General features: G+C 40.7%; 2 protein-coding genes across 5 annotated transcripts in view; one reads left to right on the top strand and one right to left on the bottom strand.

Annotated features, from left to right (window-relative positions):
- Positions 1-16,509, top strand: part of RALGAPB (Ral GTPase activating protein non-catalytic subunit beta) — a 57,914-nt gene extending 41,405 nt beyond the window's left edge. For all 4 annotated transcript variants that reach the window (XM_083746453.1, XM_083746452.1, XM_083746451.1 and 1 more), the window contains 13 exons: positions 929-1,080; positions 1,419-1,606; positions 3,371-3,477; positions 4,543-4,695; positions 5,318-5,527; positions 6,543-6,701; positions 7,149-7,314; positions 7,853-7,975; positions 8,236-8,372; positions 8,906-9,014; positions 9,681-9,759; positions 10,240-10,388; positions 11,069-16,509. In XM_083746453.1, coding sequence (XP_083602579.1) covers positions 929-1,080; positions 1,419-1,606; positions 3,371-3,477; positions 4,543-4,695; positions 5,318-5,527; positions 6,543-6,701; positions 7,149-7,314; positions 7,853-7,975; positions 8,236-8,372; positions 8,906-9,014; positions 9,681-9,759; positions 10,240-10,388; positions 11,069-11,262 — 1,926 coding nt within the window. In that variant the 3' untranslated portion in view covers positions 11,263-16,509. The remainder of the gene's footprint in view (positions 1-928; positions 1,081-1,418; positions 1,607-3,370; positions 3,478-4,542; positions 4,696-5,317; positions 5,528-6,542; positions 6,702-7,148; positions 7,315-7,852; positions 7,976-8,235; positions 8,373-8,905; positions 9,015-9,680; positions 9,760-10,239; positions 10,389-11,068) is intronic.
- SLA2 (Src like adaptor 2) overlaps positions 1-24,710 on the bottom strand; it is a 247,460-nt gene that overhangs the window by 111,513 nt on the left and 111,237 nt on the right. The gene's annotated exons all lie outside the window — the stretch shown is intronic.

The following is a 24,710-nucleotide window of genomic DNA, read 5'->3' as shown; positions in this document are numbered from 1 at the left end:
CTGTACAACCGAAGAGTAAAATTCAAGTGGGCTGGAGGATCAGATTTCGCCACCCAGCCCCGTTTTCCCCATCACTGTTCACTTGTAAAATACCAGTTTTGACAACAGCTCATCTACCTTAATTAGACAGTAAAGTTGCGGGGGAAGGTGGGCATAGAAATGGTTCCTGTGGGTCTGTCAAGCTTTCTGTTCTTAAATATTTATTAGAGTTAACAGATCACCAAAAAGTCTGACACACACACATACCGTGCTATATCCTAGAAGCCACAGATGTTTGTATACCCCATTTGTATACCCCCAAATCCAGCTACCGTACTTCTCAGTGGCTGCTACTGTGGCATAATGCAGTAGGCACTCTTTTGTTAGCAGAACAGTAGTGTGATAGGGGCCAAATTGGGAGGCCTAGAGGGTCTAATTTTCTTTATTAAATTTATATGCTGCCCTCCATCAGAGGATCACAGGGTGGTTTACAGTACAAAACCACAAAATACATGACCTAATAACAAACAAAGCAATACACCCCCCCAAAAAAAAATTGAGCACAAGTTCTCTGTTTAACACTTCTGGTGCACTCTGATCTCAGCCTCTGCCCTCTCCCTCTTAAAGTTTGAGGCAACACTCCACAGACGCTCTTCCCCAAATTCACCTACCAGGATGTGTCAAAGAAGGGGGGGGGGGAACCAGCTTACAAAGTCCAGGAACCACGAGTGAGATCCTTTAACAACATAAGGGCTGCATTCCTGTAAGCTAGTGTTGGATAGCATCTTCTAGATCAGGGGTAGACAACATGGTGCCTTCCAGATGTCATAGATGAACATTAAATTAAGAATATATGAAAGCAGTGTAAAGTTCTTCCAAAGATTTTAGTCCTCATAAGTACAGTGAATTTGCCAGACAGCCAAACATTATGGCTTCTCTCTATCCCCAGGACTGTTTAAAAGAAGTATTGGAGATTGTGGAACTGGGCATCTCAGGAAGTAAGTCCAGGAACAGTGAACAAGAATTCAAGAACAAAGGAGATAAGGAGCCCAATCCTGCTTCCATGAGGGTGAAGGATGCAGCTGAAGCCACTCTCACATGGTATGGAAAATAGTTCAGTCGGTTGGTGGTAGGAAATTGCTTAATTTAGAACTGAGAGTCAGGAGTATTAGGAAATGATCTTTCGGAAAAGTGGTTTTCATTTATTTAGGTCCTAGGAGTAGAAAAGGTGTTTACGTCCTCTGTGTGTTAAATGTTGTTTTCTTTGCAGATGAGCAGGATTTTGTCTGTTTCTGCAATCTTCTTTTGAATCTCACTTGTCTGTTTGTAGTTCTAGCTAACATTACACCATCAGTGCATCTATCGAGATGTCATAGCAATGTGTGAGTGTATTTTTCTGTGATATGTATTTTGACTTAGCCATTTTCTTTGGTTTACAGCATCATGCAAATACTTGGAGCATTTCCTTCACCCAGTGGCCCTGCCTCACCTTGCAGCTTGGTGAATGAAATCACATTAATTAAATGCTCCCGTCTTCCTTCCATAAACAAATTCAGCTTCCGCTACTTCGTCTTGGACAACAGCGTCATCCTTGCAATGTTGGAGCAGCCTCTAGGGAATGAGCAAAGTGAGTCTCAGCTGACAGTAGGGTGATGGTAAAAATTTGTATGCCGTGTTATCAAGTGTCTGCCTGTTTCATTACACTGGTGTCCTGCTCTACAGAACATTGTGGAGTATTATGCAAAGTATTAGGAAACTCTGGCACAGTAAAAATTCAGTCAGCAAGAATGTTCACATAATCACTGGGTATACAATAATATTTTTTATAATCTATGCAAAATCCAGCCTTCCATTTTCTCCAGATATTTCTCCATTTTCAGTGTCTCACTTTCATAATACTATAAAATGTTATCTCCCCACACACCCCAAAAAGCCCTCTTTTCTTAAAATCCTCCCTGGATAGATTTCTCCATGTAGTGCAGTCTCTGGTATGGAGCTCAGCCGATCAATACCCGAATCTATAGTTACCTTTTTATTTAAAATATTTATGCTTTGACTTTCTGAAAGCCAGAAACATATCATAAATAAAACTGCAACAGACTAATCAGTAGCAGTCAGCACAGAACGAATAACCAACAAAACACTTGAAATTCAATAACCTGCCGCGAAAGCTATTGGACAGCACAAATTAATAAGTTTAACCCACCTCTGGAATAGAACAGATTTACCTTGCCACCTGAAAACTAATCTGGCAGAATAAAACAGCCCTCTCTGGAAAGTTGTTCCAGTGTTACAAATTCACACTTATTTCAGTTGTAACTAAAGTCTAGATGCGTACAGTCGGTGTGCTACTGAGACAATCTAAATGATGATCATAGTGAACACTGGAAAAACTCCCTCAAGCCAAGCTCTCTGTTGAATATTCTGTCTCAGTTTGTTGTGCAATTTGAATAAGTTATGCAATTGAGTCTGAATTTTCCATGTTTTGCTAACTCAGGTTTTTATTTTCAAATGATAATACCCTTTGACCATCCTTGCACCAGGAGGTGGGCTATTCGTAATACTTTTGGGACATTGAAAGCACTTTGCATACAGTGGCTTGGCTCACACATTGCACTAAGCCAAACAATGGCAGCACAGCAGCAGAACCAACCAGGAAGGAGCAAAGTGGTCCCAATTTTCTCTTTGAGAGCCAGCATTCACACTAAGCTATTGTTTGGTTTAGCATGATGTGCAAGCCGGGGCATTATCTAGGTAATCTTTTCAACAATCCCATTAGATATATCAGTGCTCTTAACCCCATGATGCAGATGGTGGACGTTGAGATTGAGGGAAAGTGGACTAAGGTCAACTGTCATACATGAATTCTTTCAAGATCTGAATTGGTTTGATAAAATGAGTACACCCTTTTAGAGTTGTACTATAGGCATTCAACCTAGTTAATCACAATTTTGGTCTGGTTTCTGTTACCTTGACTGAGTAACAACTTCAGCTGAGCTCTTGTAGCTTGGCTTTGAACACCTGAGGTGCTCAATGCAGTTTTTACTGCATCAGGTCATTTTTATTGACCGCATTATTGGCCAGCTTAATCTCAACCCCTCCATCCTTTCTTTCACCTGGTAAACTAGGAGAAACTTCCCACGGTGTTTTCAGTTCCAAACTGGTGGCGAAAGAGCCAGCCAATTCTTCTCGCCGGCAATGGCACATTTCTACCCACAGGGGGCAGGATTATTCTGCTGCTTACAGATTTGTTTGTTCAGCTTGCATAGCTGCAGGTAGTAGGGCTGACCGTTTTTCTTTGCTTGCTTACACATATGCACAGTTTCATGTTTAATTTCTCACTTCTGCCACATCGGGATACTTTTTCATGCGTGTGTGTTTCCTTCTTCAGATGACTTTTTCCCTTCCGTCACAATTTTGATCCGTGGGATGTCCGGAAGACACGCCTGGGCCCAACAACTTTGCCTCTTGCCTAGAGGAGCCAAGGCAAATCAAAAGGTCTTTATCAAAGCCCATAGTGAAAACTATGCATAATGTTGCCTCCAAACTGCTGTGAGATATATGCAAAGAAAGTAGTAACGCTATACAGTGGTACCTCGGGTTACATACGCTTCAGGTTACATACACTTCAGGTTACAGACTCCACTAACCCAGAAATAGTGCTTCAGGTTAAGAACTTTGCTTCAGGATGAGAACAGAAATTGTGCTTCAGCGGCGCGGCAGCAGCAGGAGGCCCCATTAACTAAAGTCGTGCTTCAGGTTAAGAACAGTTTCAGGTTAAGAACTGACCTCCGGAACGAATTAAGTACTTAACCCGAGGTACCACTGTAGTATCCTTGATGAGTTACTAGCTTTTCCACCTGTCACTTTTCACACCTCTGAGGTGCCTTCTAGAAGACTACAATATTATTCAGTCAAATGATCAGAGATGGGTACACATGGATGCATGTATATAAATGTACAGTATGCACATGGTGTGTGTTGAATGTCCCATTTAATTCAAACATAGATTCATCATATCTAATGGTAGAAATCTACCCTTTGCATGCCTAGCTGTAGCTGGAACCATGCAGTGGGCTTTCATTTTTGTAACTTGCGTTGCTTAATTGGGAGCTCTGTGTGCCAAAAATATATCAGGCTGTGCAAAATAATATTCTTTATTGGCATTTAGTGTGTAAATATTTTCAGACATGGGTGTGACATGTTAATACATACTCTTGTTTCCTAAAAAGATGGTAAAAGCAGTATTCTTTCTACATGTGTAGCTTTCCATATTTTTCTGCTTTGAATTTTGTATTCAGATTTGGGGCACATTCTTAGTTAAGGCAGAGACTACCAAAGTCAGCTCAGGATCTCTAATTTTGGTATGGAAGAAACCATTCTGGAAGCTACTATAAGTGTTGCTTTAGTTATAACCTAAAAGTACATCTCAGTCTAACCACCACTCCTGCCCCTTCTCCAAAACTCTTGACACCTGTTTCAGCAATAAACCATTGTTTCAGAAATATCATCCAATATTTGACACATTAAGAAAATTATGACATTGTTCTGTTTCTTGAACAGATGTTTGTCCCAGAGCCTCGTCCTGCACCTAAGAATGATGTTGGACTCAAATACAGCGTGAAACACCGGCCATTTCCTGAGGAAGTGGACAAGATTCCTTTCGTGAAAGCAGACCTGAGCATTCCAGACTTGCATGAAATAGTTACAGAGGAAGTAAGAGACTTGCAGTATTTTGATTTCTTACCCCCTGTGTGTTTCGCTCCACAAAACGTGTTAGTCATTACCTCTCAAGTAGAATATATTTTTTCTCAGCAACTTTTACTGCTTTACCTGTACTCAACGTTGGTGTTACTGGCCAAAAGGGTGGGAGCCTGGCCCAAAGTGTGTATTTCCATAGCCCCATACATCAAAATGCTCCCTGCCTGCTCATGTTATAAACCTAAGTGAAGCATTTCTGGAGCAGATGCTTTTCAGGAAGCTGCTGCCAAAGTGAGCTAAAATGTCCTATTGTTCTTATCCCTGTGAAGGTGAAAAGTCAGCTTGTTGCTTCTGTTAACACTTCTTGCAGCTGTTCTTTGAAATCGGGCACTGATTTAGGAGTGTCACAGTGCACGTGCTGAACAGCAGATGTATCCATCTCTCTTAACCCAGCAGCTGAAGAACATCAGCGGTCACAATTTTATTAGAAAGCTGGGGGGAAATTACAGCAGCTTTTTCAGGCGCTCGTTGTCGGTGCTGTTTGGCTTGGCAAACAGGTAGTACCATTTGTCGTAGGCTGCTACTGCGCTCAGCAATTTTTGATGTCTAAAATGAGGGTGTTAAATATATGTTTCAGCTGGAGGAGCGGCATGAGAAGCTGAGAAACGGTATGGATCAGCAAGTTCTTTATGAGAAGTCTATAGATCAGCAGATGGAGGAAGACTGGAGAAAGAAGAATTTCCCTGACCCAGTCACAGAGTGTAAGCCGCCGCCTCCTGCACAGGAGTTCCAAACAGCACGCCTTTTCCTCTCTCACTTTGGATTTCTGTCACTAGAAGCACTGAAGGTGACTGGAGGCTTCCCTTAATTGCTTCAAATGCTGCCATTATTAGAGACTATTACTGTTTAATATTGGGTCCAACCGCTTATAGCCTACATTAGACAGAGCTGTGCAGGAAAGCAGAACAAATTTGGGTACAAATAACAAAGATGTTTGTGGCATCCTGAATATTATAAATATTTGTTGGTCTTCAAGGTGCCACAAGACTCTTTGTAAGGTTTTCTTTTTCTTGCAACAGACTTAGCACAGCTACTCCTGAATATTTATCTAAATTACTTTCAGAAAGTGTTAACCATTGTGATGCCATTAGTCTATGCGGGTGTAAGGCTGGCTATTGTATCTACATGTTTTTTTAAAATTGGGTTTATGTGTATGGGCGGAGGGGCTCCTTTTCTTCAGATTTTAAAATTAGGTCCTTGTTTCATTATTGTATGTAGAAGAAATGTGCCTGTCGTTTTTATTAATTAGTACAATTCCTTTTTTGCATCCGCACACCTCTATGCGTTGCTATATAATAAAGCTGTAAGGCTGTTGTCAAGTTGCAGTTAGTGTGGCTGCCAGTAGATGGCCACAGCAATTCCAGCATCATGACAGAACAGGTGGGAAATCAAGCAACGTGGGTGATAGATGGCACAGCAGTTTAAAGGAGAAGGGTAAGAGGAACTTCAGAAAGCAGTTTGCCAAACTCTGAAGTGCCTTTCCCCCTTCTGTTAAGCATCTCTCCCGTGGTGTTTGAAGAGGGCGGGGTGTGCTTCAGAGAGCAATTTGGCAAACCATTCTCTGAACTTCCTTCCCATCCTCCTTTAAAAGGGGGTTGGAGGGGAGGGGAGGTTTGGGTAAGCTGGGAAGCGATAGACAAAGACATGTATACGAGACTACTAATGTGGGCTCTTCCTCTTGGGTCTTCTTTAGCAAGCTGATTGCATATTAACAAATTTAAGTGACTGATAACAATTTATAGGTAACCACAAATGGTGATTATGTAGAGGTATAAAATCTACGTTGCTTTTTGTTTGGTTAGGAACCTTCTAACAGCAGACTACCTCCTCACCTGATTGCACTTGATTCTACTATACCCGGGTTTTTTGATGACATTGGCTACCTGGATTTACTACCATGTCGTCCTTTTGATACAGTTTTCATTTTCTATATGAAGGCAGGTCAGAAAACAAGCCAAGAAGTAAGTGGCATGCTTCTAATTTAAACTCTATCAAAAAGTGTATTCAAAACATAAATATATTCTCTTGAACTAGAGGAGTAGAAGAGTGTGTCTTTCACATCACAGGACGTGTATCATCACTAAAACCCCTTAGAACTGGGTAGCACGATGCTGTGATGGCACACGGTGCATATGCAGTTTCTTTGCATTGCCTAGTCCAAGCTTTCCCCAACCTGGTACCTTCGAGATGTCTTGGACTACATTCCCATCACCATTGGTCAGGGACAATGGGAGTTCTAGAATTGTGGAATACATACTGCCCTGGGGTAGATTACCAGTTAACATCTGCTCCAGTGTTGTTTACTCTGCTAACTAGATGGCTTGATACTTCAGGCCAGCACTTCTAAACACCTTAAAAATGTGCATATATAGCCTTCTTAACTGCACTGCTGGCCTATTTTCTTCCAGATTTTGAAGAATGTAGAGTCTTCCAGAAATGTCCAGCCACACTTCCTAGAGTTCTTGCTCTCCCTTGGCTGGTCAGTTGATGTAGGGAAACACCCTGGATGGACGGGGCATGTCTCAACTAGCTGGTCCATTAACAGTTTCTGTGATGAGGAGGGATCTGAGCAAGGTGAGAGGTGTTTGTGGAGGTTTCTGTTTGCTTTAATACTTTGACTCACCTTAGTGTTCTAGAGAGGGATAAAGGTGCCTTCTTCCCCCTCTACCCCAAGACCTGGTAGATTGCATGCTCCTCCAGAAGACCACTGCAGATCTGCATTGGATTTGGAGAGCGGGTGACTGCATATTCACCGCTATCATCCCATTGTGATTTGGGAAGAAGGAGGTTTAGCACTGCCCCTTTGTCCTTAGGATGCTTCCTTATGCATAGTTTTAGAAGGGGTGGCCAGAGAGCTGTTCTTATACTGCTTTTCTTACATCACTGCTGAGATTACTATCCCCAGATATTCTGGTGCAGCAGCAAGTGGTATGCAGAGAAGTGCCTGCAAGGATCTCTCCATATTCATCTGTGGAACAGATTCATGAAAGGTTTGGGGTGGGTGTCCTAGAAAGTAGAATAAGTTGTAAAATTGGGGGGGGGGGTGATGAAGTGCATAACGAGACTGGAAGTCCTTCCCTTTAACCCCATCTTTTATTTGCTGCGTTCTCAGATGAAATAATTCCTTCAGAAGACATTGGGGCAAGTATCTTCAATGGGCAAAAGAAAGCACTATATTATGCAGATGCTCTTACAGAAATAGCTTTTGTGGTTCCCTCACCTGTGGAGTCCTTAAGTAAGTGTTCTCTGTGTGTATCTGTTGATTCCGTAGCTAATTCCAAAGAGATTTCCTCAGTTGTGTCACAAGTGTATCAAATATGTGCAAAAGAAATGGGTGTGCCTTGAAAATTCTAGAGTTGTATCCAATGCTGCACCAAGGAGTTCTCCTGGCGCAATGAGTGTTTGCTTTCCTCTCTTCACCCTGTGTATTTGTTACATCTGAAGTGTAATTGCCACTCATGTCTTTGTGCCTAACTTCTGCCTTTTGGCTTTCAGCTGATTCCTTGGAAAGCAGTGCTTCAGACCAGGAAAGTGACTCCAATATGGATCTTCTGCCTGGAATACTAAAGCAGCCTGCACTGACACTTGAGCTCTTCCCCAATCATACAGACAATCTCAGTTCTTCGCAGAGGGCAAGTCTTTGCAATATTGACCAATGAAGTGTACCTGATATGCAAGTGATAGTCTTAAAGTCAGATAGCCTCTTCCTGTATTAAATAATATGAACTGTTTCATGATACACTAAATAATACTTGCAAAAAAAAATGTTAATTCAGAAATAGAATAATTTAGTAGGAGCGAGCTTCCCATTTGATAGTAATTAAGGTCCTGTCTTCCCCTTGGGTTGTGTTGGGTTCTTTTTTTTAGGACTATCACAGTTATCAGACGCTTAAAGTACAGTATTTTGTACCTGACGAAATTTCCCCCGGCAAGTGCCTCCATTGCCATGGTGCATCAGAAACAAATCAAAAGGAATCTAAAATCATTGGAGATGTTTAGGCCTCAGCCTGACAACAGTACAATATTTATTGTCTTTTTAATGAAGTGTTCACAATAGGTTGTATGCATTATAATTATTTTCCCCGAAACTTTTGAAAAGGACAGTCTGAATTGCACACCTGTAGCTTTGGTGACTGTCTTCTTTTTTCTTTTGTATTTTCAACAGCTCAGTCCAACTTCCAGATGCAAGAGGTTACCGCATGGTCGGGCTGTTCCACCAATGGGACCTGAAACCAAGGTGTATGTGGTCTGGGTTGAACGTTATGATGATATAGGTGGGTGAATCTTAGGCTTTTATTATGGAGTTTGCATGAGCAGGCAGGACATAAAAGCCTTAGGTTTCTACTCTCCCCCTTCCCTTCCCTTCCCTTCTTCTCCTCCTGGCTGGGAGAAGGACCCCAGTAGTGTTTACACTTGGTAACCCGAGCTCAGCATTCTGTGCCTGCTACAGATTGTGGTTTAAAACAGCCCTTGTCAGTTTCTAAGCAAACCATCTTCATAACCCAGGCCCACATGTCCAGTTCTTGCTTTATTAATTTGCTTGTTTCAGCCATTTGTGGGTAGTATAGAAGGTGTTTTACTTAAGATTATTGCAAGAAGCATTGGTTTTAAAAATATAAAATGGGGAAAAATCCCAACTTGTTTATTTAGAAGAAGCTGGTGCTGCATCTTCTTGCTCCTCTCGGGGGCAAACTGGTTCTGCAGCAATCCCCATAGTGGCATTTGGAGGAGGGTTGGGCTGCTGTGGCAGCTGGATGGTGACAATTCCTCAAGCTCCTCCTTTCTCCACTCTGCTCAGGGCACGATGGTCCTTCAGACCAATTCTAGTTACATGTTTTTAAATACCAGGCACTTAACATGATTTGGTTTCACATTTTGAACTATCTCTTACAACATGAAAAGGGAATATTTAATCTATTGTGAATATGTTTATCTTGCAGAGAACTTTCCTCTCTCCGACTTGGTTTCAGAGACCAGCACTGGAGTAGAAACTACAACAAACAGCAGCACTTCATTGAGGTATGGCCTGAATTTATCCGCATTTCCACCTCTGCCATTTGCATAGAAGTTAATTCAGGTTAATGCATTGCTTCCTGCTGTTTCTTTCACTCTTGGAAGTACTCTGCTCACATGCAAGCTGCGTGTTGAGTGTTCATGGATTTTAGTCCCAGCAGCCCTTAGAAAGATGTGTTGGCACTTGAGAAATGTTGCAGAAATTCATGAGTCCAAAGGGTGTTGTTACATGGTCCTTCCCCTTCTTTCAAACACGTATTTTGGGCTCAGAAAACTGTCAGTCTGATGCCTTATATTCCTCCTATCACGCAATATTTTTATGGCATTGCCCAGATTTTGTTCCTTCAAGTAACATTCAAGGTGTATCCAATTTCTACAGTTTTGTATATTTTTCAAGTTTTTATTTAATTTTGAAAAAATGTTGGCTGTCCCAGCTGTTTCCATTTTGAAATGTTTGCTTACATTGGTAACGTTTATGTGTTTAAGGTCCGCCACTCCTGAAAAAGAGGTTCCAGTGATTTTCACCCACCCCCTAAATACTGGATTATTCAGGGTTAAAGTGCAAGGAGCTACTGGGAAATTCAACATGGTCATCCCACTGGTGGATGGAATGATAGTAAGCAGGAGAGCATTAGGTAGGTGCTTTTAATTAACATTGGATGATTAAGCAACGCTGACACAAAACCCTACACAAATAGAAACATCACCACCCAAACCCAACCCCCTTCTTCCCCCCACACCTCTTTCCTCCTTTTCTTCCTAATGTCTCAACAAATGAAACTGATTTGTAAAAATGTTACATGTAACTCTTCTCTTTGGGGCTATGAGTGCAATTTAATAATGCTATCCCTTGCCACATCACCAGACTATTTCTGATGTTGCAAATTGTTCTGCCTGGAAAGAAAAATGCCCCCATTTCTCCTTTTCCAATGAAGGAGATAACCTGGAGTGCTTGGCTGGGATTCTCAGTAACCATAGCCATGTCGAAAGCCATCGGTTTGTGGGTGGCTGAATGAATGACAAATGTTCAGATACTGCGTTCATATACCATCTTTGATCTTGTTGGGTAAGGTAAGGTAAGAAGGCAGGGAACTAGCCTTTTCATACTAAGGCAGAGTAGCACTTACGTTTCAAGACAGTCTCTTCGTCCAGATTTATTCCTAAGTAAAGTTGACAAGTATGAGAAGATTCCAAACCTCACAAGTGTCGCTGGGATGCAGAGAACACTTTTTCCTTTTAGCCTCAGAAAGTCCTAAAAATAACTTTCCTGGGGGAAGAAGTAAGTGGCATTAACATGTTCTTTTTTCCATTTAAGGCTTCTTAGTGAGACAGACAGTAATAAATATTTGTCGAAGAAAACGGCTGGAAAGTGACTCGTACAATCCTCCACATGTCCGTCGAAAACAGAAAATAGCTGACATTGTCAATAAATACAGGAACAAACAGCTGGAGCCAGAGTTTTATACCTCTCTTTTCCAGGAGGCTGGGCTCAAAAACTGCAATCCTTAGACCAATATCCTCCCTGAACAATTAGATCAGAGCTTGGTGTCTACGGTAATGGGGGGGACCCTTCCCCACCTTGCAAGTCCTGTATAAAGAAACCACAACCTGAGCATGACTTCTGCTTCTGCTGCAAGGAAGAAATGAGGACACAATATAGGCACTTGCCCTGAAAACCAGCTTCACTCCATCAGCTGCTGCAGAGGGACAAACTTTCACCATCAGTCACTATTTAGTAATATGTAGTGGATGTGTAGTAGAGAGAGGGGGGTTAACTGCACTTCTCATAGCTTTCTATGTTGACCTAAAATGCCAGATCAGATTCTGAAAGTAAAGAACTAGCACCTGAAGTTTGGTACTTGGCTTCATAGCAGGTTGGGTTCAGGTGCATTTTTTTTCCAGACAGAGACCATGAAATTGCAATAAATTATTGTGCTACATCTTGTTTGGTTTGCTTTCCCACCTGCAAGCAGGCCTATTTATTTATTTTTAGCTCCACTCAGAGGCTCCATTTCTGACTCTCCTCCTCTAGATCCAAGATGCATGTACCCGTGGGTCCATTGCTCAAAGTTTCTTTACCTTTGTAGGTTGCAAGCACCCTCTACCTACTGCTGGCCAGTCCAGGATAAAAGCTCTGGGGTATTGGTGAGGGATGGGGAAGCAAAGAAGGTTGGCTCTTTGAGCTAAGGATGGTCCATTTAAGTCAGCTTTGAGACAAAGAAAAGCCTGTTCATCCCGATTGTATTTATGACCAGTACATAATTTCACCTGTATCTTATGAATGCTAAAAATGTGATTTCTCATCTGACCAGTCCACCCTTATAGAAAGAAGTGAAATCCTTGTCCTGGAAAAGATGCAATCAGAATGTATGTCCATCTCTGCATGTAAGAACTAGTTACAACCACCCTATTGTGAAATCTGATTTCTGAATTGCAAATGTTCTTTACAGAAAGGGATAGATGCTTCTTTTCATGTCCCACAGTTCGTTCATTCATTTTACTGAAAGAGGTCGGTTTCTTTTTTAAAAAAGGAATTATTCAAACCCTGGCACACCATAGCTGTCCAATATCATTGGAAGTGAAGACCCATGCAAGTTAAGGTTATTAAAAAGTGTACTAGAAATTATCTGATAACTATGTGCCCTTCAGAATTGTTACAAGTGTTTGAAATTAAATGGTTTATCCTTGCTTTGCACTGATATCAGTCTGGAACCATATATTACATGCATGGCTTCTGCCAAAAAGAACCGGGAATGTTGTCCCCACCCTTAACATCTAGTAATACAAAGTCAAGCAGCTTCAAATTTCCCTGGTGTCCCTCCACTTCATTGGCTAATGTGTGTTGTATTACTGGATGTTACTGGAGAGGAAAGAAATAGCTACCCTGTCCAGATTTAAAGAACAAATTATTAGATCACCTGGTTTTCTTGTGCTTGATACTTGGATGCAAGACAGGGTATCATTTTCTTAATAAAACCTTTTTGGAAGGTGATAAAACCTTTTAAAAATCTACCTGCACATTTTATAAATGGAGGCCATGTTTTTCAAAAGGGAATCCAGAAAATAATGCTTTGTGCAAGAACTTTCTTGATAGCTATTAAAAAGTCAAATTGCATTTTTAGAAATAAGAGATACAAACCTAGTCCACATTTATTTGGAAACAAGTCCTATTGATTTGAATATATTTGATTCATAGTAGGCATATAGTATGATATTTAAGCAAGCAAGAATTAAGTTCCTAAGTTCCCAACACAGTTTACGTTTGAGGTTTTTTAATGGTTCTCTTCTCTTTTTTTACCATCAGCCATAATAGAATGCATGCAGATTAGCACACTTTGCTTTACTATTGCCTAATTGCAGGAAGTTGCTGGAACGCGTTCAAGGATAAAATGTGAAGAATACCTGTTTAGAAGCAAACACTCCCAAGATCAAGATGATTCACTTCATAGCAGCCCCTTAGTATTTAAGATTCATCATTGGGGAGCCAGTATAATATCCTTACAAGTCTTAACCTAGTACTGAAACAAGGCTGAGAAATTCTAGAGCAAAATTAACTCTTGATTCTTCAGAAGCATATATAATATTATTAATAATAATGCAAGTGGCTTACAATTGACAATACAATTTTTGTTTTGCTTTAATTTGTTCATTTTTTGCTTATGGAACACGTGGCCAGTAGTCTTCTGAAGCAAGTGAACTACTCTCCCAGTGTTAGTGAAACACAAGTTGGTGGGCCTTTTCAATGTCTAAAATTAATATGGTCTGTTCAGTTTCTGTGCCCTTTTGCTTTTAAATACAACATTGGAATGTCCTTTGAAAAACAGTTGACTTCCACTTGTCTATTTATTTATTTTTTAAATACCCAGTGTTCCCAGTATGCATAGCATGGAACTTTGAAAACTTTTAACTGATGTGTCAGCCATAAGAAACATAGACATGAAAGCTTTCGTTTTGTTAAAACCTTTACCTTTCTCAATGTTGCTATGCAATCTGATACTTCAGGGCAGGAAGCAAACTGCCCATTAATAGAACGTGCAAAAGTAAGTTATATTTTGACTCTTTGAGATCCTGAAGAAAAGCTCTTTTGAAACTGGACTACAGCAGCAGTATTCCTCTATATCTTTTGATGTAGTTGAATTATGACAAAGAAAGCAGAGTGGCAAGGTCTGGAGCAATTGGCGAAGGGCTTAGCAAAAAGAAACTTGGTCGCTTTTGATGGATTTCCAGTGAGGCTATGTGTGTTAAAGCTAATCTTGGAGGCAGTACTTGCTTCATAACGGTTATAGCAAAAATATTTTATTACACAGCACTCCTCTGAGAGGTGTACTTTTTGTTCATAAAAGCTGCCAGGGTGGTCATTTAAAAACCCTAAAGAGCTTCTTGGTTTCTTAGGGAAGATTAAACAATGGAGCCTGCTGCTTACTTTGAATTAGCATGCTAGCGTCTTGTCAGCTTGTGGTGTAGGTCCACATATGAAAAATAAGGGTGCATCATAAAATCACTCTCAAAGTCTGGCATGTTTAGCTGTCCTGCTTAATCGATGCACAGATTGGAACAGCAAATAGCACTGCTAGTGGGGATGCAGGTTGTTCTGATACTTGCATAGCAGTTACTTAGTACTGAACATTTGCCAGTATTAACCTAGTGCACGAACACTAAACTTAATTGAACCCTCTTAGATACTGTTCTGATCCAGATGATGATCTGTCACATTTAGTCCATGGATTAAATGGCACAACCAATGCATGCGTACCACAAGAGCCGTGCAATAACAGGTTGAGCAGTTGGGCAACTGCATATAAAAATCAATGGTTTGAACCATGTATGTACTTTGGGTGAAGCCATTAGTTTGTTTTAACTAATGACCTGCCAAAACCATCCTTTTGAGTTACACAGACAGGACAGAAATGTATTAAATCCACAACAGCTTTTGAACTGGGTTAGAGGCATGGCCCAGTTTGGTGTTCAATAGTTTAAATAATTTGCTTTTAGTTACAGCCTCTCATGTTCAAAAACCTTCTGTTTAGTAAAAGAAATTTCAGTTTGTTAAACTCTGCTGTGAAAATAAGGGCCGTATGCTTGTAAAGGTCCCCCCTCCCCCAGGAACTCATTTCTATTAAGCCTGTGTATTCTTGCCCCCAGGAATTTACTTCTCCAAACTTTATAATTTGCTTGGTGCAGCCTTAACTTAGCCTGTATTTTATTTTATTTTTGTAAAAACCCTGCTCTTGAGCAGACATGCTGCCCTGAATCCACATTTGTGTTATACTTACTTTTTCTTCCATTGTGTACTTAACAGCACACAAGCGGACTTGGAAGTTGTGGCCTAAATCTGCATGCAGGAATTCTTTTGATTCTGTTAATAAAAATAGTATGGAGGGAAATAACAGCAGTGATTTCTCCAAACAGCACTGAGCAATTAATGGAAATGTATAAGGGCTCACTTTCGCTGTGTTCTCCCAAATGTGTGTGATGTGGTCCTTTGGTACAGATGCTGGTTGTCTGTTTTTGTATGTGTGTAAATGAGAAGGCTTCCAAGTGCACTGATAGCTCCCTGTCCCCTGTGCAGAACTATTGACTGACCAATTAACTGCAATACAATGTTCTGTCTAGAGCTCTCTAAACATGACTGCCTTTGAAAAATTGGTTCTTTTTAGGTCAGGTTGAAGCATCAGGCTTGTAAAACTCAATATAACATTTAAATTTCCAACTTTTGTTTTGGATACCATTGCACAGGATAATCAAAAGAATCGAAGTTTGTAGACCAGGCTTGGTTCTTAACATTTAGGTTGCTTGTTTCCTATTACCGTTTCCTTTGGGTATCTTAACTAATATGTATTATTTGTTTTCACTCTGGTCTCTTGAAGAGATAAAATATTAGGGCTGCAGTATTTACCACATAAACACATACAAGGGTTGTACTCAAGTCCTCTTAATAAAGCACCATACACTTGGAAGTTAGTCATCTACACAACAATTTCAAATCAAAAATGTCAGTTTTAGTACCTTTTTGATAGTTTCCATTTAAGAAATATAAAGCACCTTTAAGCTGGTCCTTCAAATATATTTTAAATGTAAAGAAAAAATAAAATGGGGAGGGAGCTGAGTGGAATCATGTCTGAAAGAGTAGCTATTTTGTATGGAGAGCAGCTGTTAAGCAGCTATAGAAAACACAGCTTGCTCCTGGTCCTCAGTACCAGCCCTATTTTCTTCAGTGGGTCATAAGCTGTTAGGAGTGCCTTGAGGATTGGACTGCCCATTATCTGTAGCCGCTTCCCAGGAGGGAAGTATACAATTGTCATGCAGTGTTCATAATATTTAGCCCAGGTGGATTATAGAACTATAATTCAACATGAACAGTCAACTGAAGTATAACACGGTGATAGTTACACAATTGATAGAGTGCATCTTTGAAAGACAACTGGGTTTTTGCAGGAGTACTTGGAAGGAGATGGCTAGATACCATGTGCTTAATCATGTACAATTATGTATAAAGTTCTGTATGTTGCCAAGACATGATCTTTTTGTTCTTATTGTATTTTCTGTAAATATTCCTACCACTAAGTTGTAAAGGCAGACTGTAAATACAAAGATGTGAAGCTATGTTCCTCTGTCTCTAGTACTTTATCTCTTGTTTAGGGAAGGCACAAAGGCTTGTTTGTATTTATGCCAACTCTTTGTCTAGAAGAAACACATCAGATCTTGAATGTAACACAATTAGTCAAATAAATTTTAAAGATTATTCTTATGTATGAAGCTGATGGTCTTCAGTGTGTGAGCTCCTTCTCCTCTTATCCTTCATATACAAATGAGAATGGGGAATTGCATAGTGTCAACGGTGCTTCCAGGTTGGCACCAATGGCAGTAGCATAGAAATTATGGAAGACAAAAATATTTCATAGGGTAATTTAAACTTCCTATCCCCTTTTTTTAATATGATACAAGAACATGGGGAAGACTTCAATGCCACTCTTCTGATCATCCTGTCGGCACAAGCAATTCTGCTTGCCACATGAGACAACCCCCACACTCTTTTCCCCCTCCCCAATTGTTCTCGAGCTTTTCCTGACCTTCCAAAATGGATTTGGGTGCGGTGGGGGAGGCAGAGAAGGTGGAGAAGCCCTCTTGCACTCTAAGGAGCCCTTGTGCTGGCTTCTGGTAGCACATTGAGTTAGCTGAATCTAGGCCAACAGAGCCCTGCTGGCTCAGACCAAAGGCTCATCTACTCTCGCGTCCTGTTCTCAGATCGGTCAACCAGATAACAACTTCTGTCCTGTCTGTGCTCATAATAATATCCTATTATATGGTAGAGTTACATTTTTTTGTTGTTTAGTCGTTTAGTCGTGTCCGACTCTTCGTGACCCCATGGACCAGAGCACGCCAGGCACTCCTGTCTTCCACTGCCTCCCGCAGTTTGGTCAGACTCATGTTTGTCCAACCAAGAGTTACATTAGTAATCTCTTTTTTTAAAAAACCTAAAAAGGAAGGTGTGTGCTGTCCCCTTAATAGGGCTGAGGCAGAAAGCTAGGGATTATCTAAGAAGTGATTTCATAGCAAAGCAAGATTCACAACAGGGACTTCCTCATTCATATTACATGTTACAACATAGGAAACTGCCTTATGCAGAGACAAACCATTTGGTCCATCTAGCTCAGGCATCCCTAACCTTCAGCCCTCCAGATGTTTTGGACTACAATTCCCATCATCCCTGACCACTGGTCCTGTTAGCTAGGGATCATGGGAGTTGTAGGCCAATACCTCTGAAGCGCCGCAGGTTGGGGATGCCTGTTCTAGCTCATAACTGTCTATAGTAGCAGCTCTCCAGAGTTTCAGAGAGGAGTCTTTGCTGGCCCTGCCTGGAGATACCCAGGACTAGACCTGAGTCCTGAGTGCAAGACTTATGTGCTGCCCACTGAGCTAAGGGAATGACTCTCCATCCTGTGAAACCATCTGGACCAGCATCAATTTACACCATGAACATGTGGGTTTGTACGACTGATGTGCTATCCCTTGCAAAACGCTGCTGCTGGAGTTGCCCTAAGTCACCATAAATCTGTGAATAATTAATCTGATCACCAGCTCATGGATAATGCAGGTCTTAAAAATCTCTCAAAATAGAAATTGGGAGATGATAAAAATTTGTGGCAGTCCCACTTTGTTAAATTTATCACTAATAATGCAGGGATGGTTTACAAGCAAGCTTCAGTGTACAGACACCTTTTTATTTTTACGGTTTTCAAGCTAATTGCTCGCAGAAGTGCAAATCAATGTAGCTCACAGTCTATCACATAACAGAGCTGAATACAGCTTCTCATTTCTAAAAGCACAACTGCAATGTTCTCAGAAATCTCTAAATAAAGCAACTTCACCTTCCATCTAAGTAGCTCAGCCTTGGACCTATAGTTTGCATGACATGGAGAAGAAGAAGAAGAAGAAGAAGAGTTTGGGTTTGATATCCCACTTTATCACTACCCAAAGGAGTCTCAAAGCGGCTAACATTCTCCTTTCCCTTCCTCCCCCACAACAAACACTCTGTGAGGTGAGTGAGGCTGAGAGACTTCAGAGAAGTGTGACTGGCCCAAGGTCACCCAGCAGCTGCATGTGGAGGAGCTGAGACGCGAACCTGGTTCCCCAGATTACGAATCTACTGCTCTTAACCACTACACCACACTGGCTCTCGCATGGAGGGCTCTTGCAAGTATTCATGGACCAATGAAGCCACATCTATATATTTTTTTTCCTTGTAAAAGTATACACATTCAACTTCAGTGGGGCATTTCCCTCTCCTTAAATGCACCTCAAGGCTCCTATTTTCCAAGATCTGGATTTGACTTTGTATTCATACTGCACTACCAAAATGCTCACCACTGTGGTTGGCTTTCCCGAAAAAGAACCACACACATAAGCAACAAGAACTAATGGAACAGCCCCAACATGGGAGGTCATGCACAAGTCAGGAGGAACATGTGCTGAACATGTTACAGAGCCTGTTTGATTGTACAAAGCAACATCAAATTGTTAAAACGTCTTGGCTGCTGTTGGCAGGTAGTATTGTACATTTGGTTTAGAGGCATACGAGATGAAGTCCCGCCATATGGCACTAAATGCTTGTGGTTTTTCCTTGCCTTGCATCAAATGTATTCACCTTTAGATCACTCTTTAAAAAAAAAAAAAATTATTAAAGATTTTCTTAGTACAGTAAAGAGAAAAGAAAAAAACAAAAGAACAACAAAAAAGAAAGAAAAAACACATCAATAAACATATTTTCTTCACTTTTTGGACTTCCTCACATCTCTCGTTCCTGCATTCCTGATTTATAAAACTTTAACCAGCAAATTATCACCTTATTTCAATTCTTATTTTATAAATTTCCAATATTGTGTCCCTAGCTTTAGATACCTTTATCCAGACCTTAAATACTTAATTTAAACATAATATTTATCCAAAACTTATCTTTTCTTAGATTTCACTTATGTTCATAATCTTTTCAACTAGCTTAGTGGTGCCATGTTTTTTACACTCTTGCATCTTTCTTAACACTCATACAATTTGCAATGTTTTTGTAAATAGTCCTTAAATTTCTTCCAGTCCTCTTCCACTGCTTCCTCTCCCAGGTCTCGGATTCTGCCAGTCATTTCTGCAAGTTCCATATAGTCTATCAGTTGCATCTGCCATTCTTCCAGTGTGGGCAAGTCTTGGGTTTTCCAATGTTTGGCTACAAGTATCCTTGCTGCTGTTGTTGCATACATAAAGAATGTTCGGTCCTTCTTTAGCACCTTCTGGCCAACAATGCCTAAAAGGAAGGCCTCTGGTTTCTTAGGAAAGGTATACTTAAATACCTTTTTCAACTCATTATATATCATTTCCCAGAAAGCCTTAACTCTAGGGCAAGTCCACCAGAGATGAAAGAACGTTCCTTCAGTTTCCTTACATTTCCAACATTTATTGTCAGACAGATGATATATTTTTGCAAGCTTGACTGGAGTCATGTACCACCTATATATCATTTTCATAATATTTTCTTTCAAGGCATTACATGCCATGAACTTCATACCGGTGGTCCATAACTTTTCCCAGTCAGCAAACATATTATACCCAATGTCCTGTGCCCATTTTATCATAGCTGATTTAACCATTTCATCTTGTGTGTTCCATTTTAACAGCAAGTTGTACATTCTTGAAAGTACCTTAGTCTTAGGTTCTAACAATTCTGTTTCTAACTTCGATTTTTCCACCTGGAATCCTATTTTTTTATCCAAATTAAAAACCTCTTTGATCTGAGCATAATGTAGCCAATCTCGCACTTTATCTTTTAATTTCTCCAAACTTTGCAGCCTCCAATTATCTCCATCTTTTTCTAATATTTCCCAATATTTCGGCGATTTGGCCTCCATATTGAGTCTTTTCTGAGCCTTAGCTTCCATTGGTGATAACCACCTTGGGGTCTTGTTTTCCAATAAGTCTTTGTATTTCATCCAGACATTAAACACTGCTTTCCTGACAATATGGTTCTTGAAAGCTTTATGACTTTTAACCTTGTTATACCACAAATATGCATGCCATCCATAAGCATTGTTAAAACCTTCCAGATCTAGAACATCAGTGTTTTCAAGAAGCAGCCAGCCTTTCAACCAGCAAAAAGCTGCTGATTCATAATACAACCTTAAGTCTGGCAGGGCAAAGCCCCCTCTATCTTTAGCATCAGTTAATATCTTAAACTTAATTCTGGGCTTTTTGCCCTGCCAGACAAATTTGGAGATATCTCTTTGCCACCTCCCGAAACACTCCACTTTATCCACAATCTGTAAAGTCTGGAACAGAAACAGCATTTTTGGCAATACATTCATCTTTATAGCAGCAATTCGGCCCAACAAGGAAAGTTTCAATTTTGACCAACCTTCTAGATCCCTTTTAATTTCTGACCAACACTTTTCATAGTTATCCTTAAATAAGCTCAGATTTTTGGCTGTTATGTTTACCCCTAGGTATCTTACTTTTTAAACCACATTTAACTCTGTCTCTTTCTGAAACCTTTCTGATTCTGAAGATGTCAATTTTTTTTCTAATACCTTAGTTTTTTGCTTGTTTAGTTTAAATCCTGCCACCCGACCAAACTCATGAATCAATTGTAATACCCTTTTCGTACTAGATTCTGGCTCCTGTAGGGTCAAAACCAGGTCATCTGCAAAAGCTTTAAGTTTATACTGTTTCGCTCCGACCTGAATTCCTTCAACCAACCGGTCCCCTCTAATCATATTCAAGAGCACCTCCAGGACCGAAATAAATAACAAAGGAGAAATAGGGCAACCTTGTCGTGTTCCTTTTTCAATTTTGAACTCTTCCGTCACCACATTGTTAACTATCAATTTAGCCTTTTGTTCTGAGTAAATTGCATCTATCCCATTTTCAAATCCCCGTCCCACTCCCATCCCTTCCAGGTTTTTCTTCATAAACTTCCATGAAATATTGTCAAAGGCCTTCTCCGCATCTATAAATATTAACACTGCCTTTGTGTTAATATTTGTTTGCAAAAGTTCCAAAATATCAATAATGTTCCTCGTGTTAGCAAACAAATGTCTACCTGGGAGAAAGCCTGCCTAGTCCTTATGAATCACTTCGTTCAAAACTTTTTAAAATCTACTTGCTAAAATGTCTGCAAATATTTTATAATCCACATTTAGGAGGGAGATGGGACGGTAGTTCTTAAGTTGTGTCTTTTCAGATTCTAATTTGGGTATCAATGTGATGAAAGCTTCTTTCCACGATTCTGGTGCCTTCTTCCCCTCCATGATTTCATTGCAAACCTCCATTAAAGGATGTATCAAATAATCTTTCAATGTCTTATAATATTTGGAGGTAAGCCCATCTGGCCCTGGAGATTTGCCCAATTGCACATTCTGAATGGCTTCTTCAATCTCTTGTTGTGTTATTTTATAATTCAGGATTGTCCTATTTTCTTGAGACAACTTTGGTAGTCCATTCCTTATCAAAAATTGTTCTATCTCAACCTCATTTTGCGGCCCTTGAGTATATAATTGTTTGAAATATCTCTGGAAGCACTTTCTGATTTCCACAGGATTCTGAATATTTCTTCCTTCAATCTCTAGATTTGTAACCGTATTCAATTTCTGTCTCTTTTTCAACTGCAATGCCAACAGTTTTCCACATTTGTTTGCCGATTCAAATGATCTTTGTTTCATTAACTTAACTTTCCACTCCACTTCCTGATTTATCAATTTGGAGTATTGTGCTTGATAAAGTTTAATTTCTCTCAAAATCTCCTGTGATTTCGGTCTCGAGACCGAAAAACCTTTAGATCACTCATAAGGTCAACTTCACCCATTCCATAAGGTAAAGGTAAAGGTACCCCTGCCCGTACGGGCCAGTCTTGACAGACTCTGGGGTTGTGCGCCCATCTCACTCAAGAGGCCAGGGGCCAGCGCTGTCCGGAGACACTTCCGGGTCACGTGGCCAGCGTGACATCGCTGCTCTGGTGAGCCAGAGCCGCACACGGAAACGCCGTTTACCTTCCCGCTGGTAAGCGGTCCCTATTTATCTACTTGCACCCGGAGGTGCTTTCGAACTGCTAGGTTGGCAGGCGCTGGGACCGAGCAGCGGGAGCGCACCCCGCCGCAGGGATTCGAACCGCCGACCTTTCGATCGGCAAGTCCTAGGCGCTGAGGCTTTAACCCACAGCGCCACCTGCGTCCCCCACCCATTCCATACACTGGAAAAACTACAGGTAAGAGAGGGTTTAGACTCAGCCTCTTGATGTCAATGTCCATGTCTCATCGCCCCGCCCCGCCCCCCCGCTTCCACAGCCACAGTTCCAGATTGTTGCTGCTTCAATGGATCTTCCCCTTTCCTTTCCTAGCCCCCCTATCTTTTATGTTGCTGCACATATGCGCACAGCTTAAATCATGGCAATTAAATGCCCATTAAATGCAGCAGCCGCAGCAACAGCATAACACAGAGAAGGAGTGCTATAACGGTGATATGAATTCAAGAGCTTTGTCAAAAAGAGTGTGGCTGTGCTGCTTTAATCTATAGATCTCACACGACTGGCCATCTGTACATTTGTGTTCCAAGTGTTTTTCCTCATGCGAGCCAGGTGCCTTAAATATGGCTATTCAATATTGACTACAAGATTCAAAAGACTATGGGTGGTTCTTTCAGCCTTGCTTTCATATAGCACACTCTTTTCCTGCAATGCACACTACACCGAAGTGGTTCTTGTGCAAGGGGAAAGTCTGTAACAAGGCAGATATCTGTATGCTGCAGGCATTACTCTTATCACACCTATATTGCTACACCAGAAATAAAAAATGTCCCATATGGTTACCTTGGCTGCTATCCTTTTTTCACCGAAACCTTTCACAGATTTGCTTGTCTTGCTTGACTAGGAAAAAGGATGCTACAACTCACACAGATGCTTCACTGCATATCTGTGCTAGTTTCTGGGTTGGTTTGCCAGGAAATTTAAAACTGCTGTTTTATAAAAAAAAACTCCGTCAATGAACCTAGCCTGACTTGCCTCTAACACTGCAAATGTTCTATGCAGCTCTGCAGTCCCCTGGCTGTCAATGGTTATCAATGGCTGCTTTGCTAATGTTTTATTTTGAAATAGGTACAACCCGCTCTGTGAAGAGGCAGCTGCAATTAATTTCTATTAGGTGTTAGAAACAAGAAGAAGATATACCAATTTAAACAACAAGATAATTGGGATATGCTTATTGTGTGGATATTTTTTTAAAGTTACTTTGCACAAAGACATTAAGAATATGTCTCTGTAGTTTACACCACTGTTTTCTCTTTGCAGATGACTACCGAAGCATTAAGTGGCATTAATCTTAGTGCCCAAATGCATTCAAATTCTGTGTGTGTTCTCAAAAGCAGTCTTTCAGATTTCAGAATAACCATTTGTATGCAAGCACCTATATTGCAGAGCACTGAAGTTCCCTGTTTTCTATAAATCAGCATCTAATGCTGTGCATAAATGCAATTTGTCCCAATGGAGTTTTGCTGCTGTGCAAGAGCTGTGGCACTCTCAGCTATGCCCAAATTGTACCCAAACTCACCAGCACAATCCAATGGTCAGAAGGTTGGAGGGATGCAAATACTTTCTAAGATTTATTGGACTTGAGGGGAGGGTGGAATATCCCACAAAAGTGACCCATTTGACAAACAATTGCTTTAGAAGATAGTTGGTCGTAATGTAGAAAATTATGAAAGCCCAAGAAGCATGGCATTACAGTGCAAAATGTTTTTCTGGGCAAGAAAGCATTAAGCTGATCAGTTTGCAGCAGAGCAAATATCCTGCAAATGGTTGCTCATTCATTGCATCAAAAACATCTTAAATTAACTTAAAAACAAGGATGATAGTCAACATTAGTCACCCACAGTGTAGATCATTGAAATCAATGGATTTTTAGTCCATTGATTTCCATGGATCTACTCTGAGAATGAGTAACATTGGATGTTGTCAATGTAATTATGACATAAGTTTTCACAGACCATTTTATTAATCAGATTCATTATCTTCAGCTGGAAGATCTATACATGGATGAATGAAGAGGGGCGGGGAGGAATATTTTCTTAAAAAATTGCCTCTGTTTGGGAGACAATTGCATTTCCCTGGCATTCAAACAGGGCCTGGTCTAAAAAGACAGGCAGTTTCAGGTCAGCGCCTAGAGCATTTTATTAATAAATGAAACATAGTGCGTTGCAGTGGTGTAGCGTGGGGGTGCAGGGGGGCCGGCCGCACTGGGCGCAACATCTGGGGGTTAGGGTTAGGGGGCGCAAATCCACGGGTTAGGGGGTGCAAATTACTTGCCTTGCCCCGGGTGCTGACAACCCACGCTACGCCGCTGGTGCGTTGTAGCCAATATTTTAAAGTCTGGGTCTATTATTGTTAATATTGGGTGGACTACATCTTGCTGTAGCTGAGAAAATACAGC

This window comes from Podarcis gaigeae (assembly GCF_964106915.1).
Source record: "Podarcis gaigeae genome assembly, chromosome: 6".
Lineage (NCBI taxonomy): Eukaryota > Metazoa > Chordata > Lepidosauria > Squamata > Lacertidae > Podarcis > Podarcis gaigeae.
The sequence above is the reverse complement of the archived record's forward strand: the minus strand, read 5'-3'. Positions and strand labels throughout refer to the sequence as shown.